The sequence below is a fragment of the Lupinus angustifolius genome, chromosome LG09 (genome assembly GCF_001865875.1).
Source record: "Lupinus angustifolius cultivar Tanjil chromosome LG09, LupAngTanjil_v1.0, whole genome shotgun sequence".
Lineage (NCBI taxonomy): Eukaryota > Viridiplantae > Streptophyta > Magnoliopsida > Fabales > Fabaceae > Lupinus > Lupinus angustifolius.
The window spans coordinates 7768087-7774413 of NC_032017.1; the positions used below are offsets into that span (position 1 = coordinate 7768087).

At 33.8% G+C, this 6327-nt stretch overlaps 2 protein-coding genes across 2 annotated transcripts; both read right to left on the reverse strand.

Annotated features, from left to right (window-relative positions):
- On the reverse strand, positions 2536-4134 carry LOC109356424. The gene is made up of 5 exons (XM_019599747.1): positions 3903-4134; positions 3612-3818; positions 3436-3528; positions 3252-3353; positions 2536-3011 (listed from the first exon to the last, which is right to left on the reverse strand). The coding sequence occupies exons 1-5, from the start codon at positions 4110-4112 to the stop codon at positions 2616-2618; spliced, it is 1008 nt and encodes a 335-aa protein (XP_019455292.1). The 5' UTR covers positions 4113-4134; the 3' UTR covers positions 2536-2615.
- On the reverse strand, positions 4143-5542 carry LOC109356204. The gene is made up of 2 exons (XM_019599537.1): positions 4719-5542; positions 4143-4662 (listed from the first exon to the last, which is right to left on the reverse strand). Exons 1-2 carry the CDS (start codon positions 5540-5542, stop codon positions 4143-4145), a joined length of 1344 nt encoding a protein of 447 aa, XP_019455082.1.

Here is a 6327-nt window from a genome sequence, read left to right on the forward strand (position 1 = left end):
TCACCGATGAATGAATGACTTTTCCATTATGAAACTGCTACTTCTATCTCCAACTTCCATACTCTCGCCCAAGCTAGAGATTCTCGCTTGGGCGAGGATCCAAGAGATTCCCAGGCTTGAGCACCTCGCTTGGGCGAGGTGTTCTTCGCTTGAGCGACGAACAACAGAAGCAATTGGTGAATTATCGCCCACTACCTCGCTTGAGCTAGGACACCTCGCTTGAGCGAAGATCCGTCGCTTGAGCGAGAAGCATCAGGTATTTTGTTGCTTTTTCTCTTAGTTGTCGCTTGAGCGACTCTTTCCTCGCTTAGGCGAGACATGCACTATTCAGAATCTTCATCCTTCTTCTTTTCTTCTCCTCTTTTCTTTATTTATTAACCTGAAACAACAAAAACGCAATAAATTCCTAAATAGAGCAAAATTAACTAAGTTATCAGGAATTGTATACAATTATAACATAAATGCATACTAAGTGCCCCACAAATCATGTACAATTTTACTAATTTTTGGCACTTAACATCCACTCATCCATAAGGCACATAAGGCATAAGGATAAGCCTCTCCTCATCAACACACAAAAACAACACACTCAAAAAACTAAGGCACATTCTCTCATTCCCCTCTAAAGAGAAACTAAGGAAAACCATTCGGCGCTCTATCATCTGAAAGGTCATCTCACCCTCATACCTTCGAGATTCCGGAAATGGCTCAACAATGTATGTTATTCATCTTCACCATGAACTCATTTGGGGTTTCTTCGGTCTGGACCATGGATGTTCCATTTGGGCGTATGTATGGGCATACACATTTGGTTGTGGGAACAAAGCCATGGTCATAAGGACTTCCGTGTTCACTCTATGGATTTCGGATGGAGATATTTCTCCAACAAAGGGTGCATGTACAATTATTTGGGGAATAATAATAGTTAATGGTGGCCATGATAAGGCCAAAATGAGCTAAGACAAAGGCTAAGTGAGATTATTGATGACTCATGTCTCACAATTTATGTTACTCTGATTTATTTATCATCAATTGTAATTGATGACAAAAAATATATTTAAGTTAAAAGTTTAATTATTAAGTATTTTTTACTAATCATAATTAATGACATGTAAAATGATATAAATTGTAGAATAGAAGATGTGTTTCTATTATATATGCTATTTATTTCCTTAATAGATAAAATTTTATGCTAACAATTTAGCACCAAGGTTTAAGGAAATGCCATGTATCCCCTAAAAATAAAACCGACATTACCCTTGGAATGAATTATTAATTTTTTATGACAGGTTCTTTTAAGAGGAAACAATGCATGATGCTATCAAAGTTTTAATTCCAATATTTATAAACAAGGCGTTGGTTTAGTAGTGTAAGATTATATTAGATCACTAAGATTGATAGTTCGATTTCTGTGAGCGACATATATTGGGAGGGACAGTCACAAATTCCGAAAGAGATTAATTTCCTGCCCAAAAAGGTAAAAACACCATTGATAGTACTAAACAAATTCTAATGCATATATTTTATGGGTGAACATTTGTGGTGCTAAGAGGAAAATGTATAAAAAACAAAAATAATATGATATTACATTTTTATTTTTTAAATGTAATGTGATAACATTTTTATTATTAAGTATAAAAAGGAAAACAATCTTATATTGTACTTAACATAATTATTTTCCATATTTTATGTCTTACAATTTTAACAATTTAGAGAACAACAGTGTTAAATATTTATTATAGAAATACTTAATAAGTTGTGTGATACGTTAATGCGAATATCATACTAATTAGAGTATTTTATATAATTTTTTAAGGTTTTGGGGTCTTTTTTGAAGAACCCGATAGGTCATAATCATTTCATTTTAAAAGATTTCATGATAATTTCAAGTACTACACTTAAGAATAGTCGACTATCCATTATTTGCAACTAGGACTGACAATGAACCGAACCAACTTGGTATTCGTCTGAAACTCAATTCGTTATTTAACTCGATAAATTTGGTCCATGAACCAATTGAGCCAAACTTGAGCTAAAAATTGAGCTCGTTAAATAAACAAGTCAAACTCGAGTTAGATAGAGTCACTACAATAAAACTTCCTGTTAGCCACGGTTGAAACCGTGGCTAAAGTGGGGAAAAACCGTAGCTAGATTGAGTGGCCACACTTAATGTCGTTGTGGCAAGGAATGGTGTTGCTAAAAATTAGCCACGGTCATTATGTTATTTCGCTACACTTCTGTGAAATGTGGTAACATCTATTTAGCCACAGTCTGTTTAATTCAGCTACAGTCGAACCGTGGCTAAGTTTCTGATTTTGCCACACCACAACCGTGGCTAAGTTGCTTATTTTTCCACAATACATCCGTGGCTAATTAAATTTATTTAAAGTTACTTTCGTACATACTCCTCTCATGATCCCAATGTATCATTGTCTCACAATCTTTATTTTCAATAATATAATGGTAAATTTATAATAAAATTAAATATTTGCTAGCTAATAATAATAAAATTGAATCTTATACAATTACCAAATGTTTAACATTCAAAAATGCTGATAAACACAAAATGCAAAATGTTATGATCATATAAGTTCATGAATTTTAAGAAACCATATCTAAGATGGTGGAACATCACGAGCGAAAGTGGTTAACTCACTACCAAATTTTTCGACTAGAAACTTCTCAAGAGTAGCCAAACGATTCTGAGTATGTGCAAGTTGCTCCTTGGTCTCTTCATACCCTGATAGTTTTACTTCTAAAGTTTGTACATATTTCTTCAAGTCTTCAACATGTTGACTAGAGCCACTAGAATTCAAAAAACCAGTAAAATGTCTAGACGTTCCAAAAACACTGGAGGGACAAATACCAGTGCCCAAACCATGCACTCGACCTGAATGTTCAGCTCCATATGCTTTTCCAATTGCATCATTAGGATGAGCAAATACCTTTGATGAAACACCTGAAGTAGTGACATTTTCTTGATCTTGAGGTAAATGCTCTGATATTTTATCCTATTAAATAACAAGAAATTAATAATTTATATAGTGGCAAAATGCAAATTGCATGGCAGTAACCTATAATGGAAAATTGCATCAATAGAATCAGAAAGGACAAAATGATATTATGCGTTTGCCTACCTAACTAACTGCATACCATTATCCATTTCACAACTTAGGAAATGGTTCTAAAAATGATACACTTTTTAGGACATATGTAACACATCATGTATGAAAAGACTTTAAATTACTTACAGCTAGAGTTTTTCCTTCTTCGCTTACATAGCTTCCATCCTTCTTCAATAAAGTTGACAAAACAACCTCACCACGACATACAGGTCTTTGCAATTTTAGCTCCTAACACAACCAATGAAACATAAGTTTTTACATTCACAAAACTTCATTCTTTACAATAATACAATTACCTAGGACAACTTACCATTTGACGACCTCTCCTTGCATTGCTCATACTACCACCAGCATGGGAAACTTTAAGATTTTTGCGACTTCTAGTGTTCGCCAAACTTTGTTTCTACAATTGCCAAACATTGTAGTCATTATATTAAAAAAATACAAGTCTTGGAGAAATTAAATACTTCACAACATAATGTTTACCTTCATCTTATCCTCCTTATAATGATGCACAAATGCAGTCCAATCAGCACAATCTAAACCTGGAGGAGGATTAGCAAGTATGTCTTCCTTACTTTTATTAGGATAGAAATACTTACACCTTAACCTATATTTATAGGCCCTCCATCTTTCACCTAGAGTACTCATAGCCCATTTGACTCCAGCAACATAATCAAACTCAAAATTTTCCTTCACACATTATTAAATACGCTAGTCAATTTTCAATGACAATAGGAAAAAATTATTAAAATTGCAAATTTTTTAAATAATTACCTCAATATATTTCCATTGTTGGTATCTATTATCCTTTGACATCCAATCCCATCTTTTAACATAAATAGGACAAATTGTTGAGTTTTGAGCTAGTTTACCAAGAAACCTCACAAGTAAGTTTGAGCCATTGTCATTGCCTTGTCCATAACCATTGAGTTCCACAATAACTTTTTTAGTTTTTTCCAAATGCCAAACCTGAATTGCTTGCATTTTTCGAGTTTCAATTTCTCCTGAAGAGTTTCAATTATGATCTAGTGGTAAATATCGACGATGTCCCATGAAGCAATATTTTCCGCCAAACTTTAGCCATTTAGACTCTGTATCAAAATTACATGATGGACAAGCAAGTGATGTATGAGTGTTCCATCCAGATAAGTTGTCTAGACCTGGGAAGTCACTAATAGTACAAAACAATGATGCACGCATTTGAAATGATTCTTTTGTAGAGGAATCATAAGCTTCCACTCCTTTCCACAATTTTTGTAACTCTGAAACTAGGGGCTGCAAGTAAACATCAATACTATTGCCAGGCATCTTAGGACCAGGAATTATCATCGACATTATGAGAGAAGTTTGCTTCATACAGTACCATGGAGGATAATTGTAAGCATACAACATCACAGGCCAAATGCTATTATTAGAACTTAAAGTTCCAAATGGATTGAAACCATCTGTAGCTAATGCAAGCCGTATATTACGAGAATCTAAAGCAAAGTCCGGATACATTTTGTCAAACTCCTTCCATGCCATTTCAAAAGCTCTGCAGTTTTAGAACACATGTATAGTCTTTGCAATCTTGGTATAAGTGGGAAGTACCGTAAGACCTTTGCTGGTATATATTTTTTATTTTGGCCAACCACTATATCATTTGCACCACTAATATTTCCATTAGATTTCCACCTAGATGCATTGCAAATCTTACAATTATCTCTCTTCTTGTCTTCCAATGAACCCCAATATAACATGCAATTGTTCGGACATGCATGAATCTTTTCATAGCTTAAACCTAACTTCTTAATCAACTTTTTTGCCTCGTATAAAGATGCTGGGAGTTTAGCATGGGGAAAAGCATCATTTAAAAGATCAATGATCATAGAAAATGTTTTGTCAGTTGCACTACATAAGACTTTTATATGATACAATAGAACAATGAATGATATTTTACTATATTTTTTACAACCAGGGTACAATTCTTCATTTCCATCACCTAATTGCTCTTTTATTTTTTCTTGTTGGACTTTACTTGCATCACCCCTAGGTTGGTCATCATTTGGTATATTTGAGTGGCCGGAATCTTGAATTCCACTATCATCAAAGATGCCAAAAACATCATCTAACATATCCTGCATTGGATATTGTCTAACCCACTCTTCTTGTGGTTGGGCTATAGTTTCAACATTATCTTGCACATGCTTTTCCCCATGCATGTACCAAAATGTGTACTTTCTGGGAAACCCTTTTTGAAGTAGATGACTAAACACTTCAATTCTATTACCCATTTTAAGAAATCCACATGTAATACAAGGACATGGAATTTGATCATTTATAGGTACATTTGAAAAGGCGAAATCCAAAAATTGCACCACCCCATCCAAGAACTCCTTTGATCTAATTGGTTTCTCAATCCAACTCTTATCCATCATAACTGTGTGAATCTGTTTTTGATGTTAAATTCAATTACTAAATCATTAGAGATACTAAATGATTAACTTAAAAACAACTTAAGTATTACCTCAATGCAAGCATGCATGACAAATTAAACCATAGTGTTTTGCAAATTCAGTCATATTAGTTGAAAACAATTTAATGCAGATATCTTGGTATCATTTATTTTGATATACTATAAAGATGCATGCCTGCATCAATGTCATAATCCCATAAAATCAACGTCATAATCCCATAAAATCAATGTCATTTTGCTAACGAGATACCTAACACACCCTTAAAAACTCAGCAAAATTCTAAAGAACCTATGGGGATATGATGTATGGTATTTACACTCAAAGTTATGGCTGCCTATAAATGATAAATAAAGCCCAAACTTGTTTTATTATGTCATGAATATGTACCATAAGAGTAAAGCAAAATACATCACCATATAGTAAAGATGAAGAGCAAAAGTTCCTTATGGAGTTATTGAAGATATCAAACTCTAGGGTTGGCACTGTAAAGCATACATTGGTTTAGCGAATATGGTTGCTTCTTTATCAATCACATGTGAATGCCTCTCATCTAATTTGGATTTTTATCATCTATGTGAACCAATCCTTGTTTCTCCTTGAAATGGACAGCTTTAGAATATATAACAACTCAATCACATTATCCAAGTTATTTCAATTTGCATAATAGCAATGATCCTAAAATCACAATGCATCACTATCCACAACCAATACGTTTTCCCTAAGTTGGTTCCTTGAAAACTAAT

Coding starts and splice junctions, on each gene's coding strand:
- LOC109356424 (XM_019599747.1), bottom strand. CDS start 4,112: ATGCAAGCAATTCAGGTTTGGCATTTGGAAAAAACTAAAAAAGTTATT. Junction 3,529..3,611: donor ATAAGGAGGATAAGATGAAG/GTAAACATTATG, acceptor TGGCAATTGTAG/AAACAAAGTTTGGCGAACAC. Junction 3,354..3,435: donor CAAGGAGAGGTCGTCAAATG/GTAAGTTGTCCT, acceptor TGGTTGTGTTAG/GAGCTAAAATTGCAAAGACC.
- LOC109356204 (XM_019599537.1), bottom strand. CDS start 5,542: ATGGATAAGAGTTGGATTGAGAAACCAATTAGATCAAAGGAGTTCTTG. Junction 4,663..4,718: donor ATACCAGCAAAGGTCTTACG/GTACTTCCCACT, acceptor CTAAAACTGCAG/AGCTTTTGAAATGGCATGGA.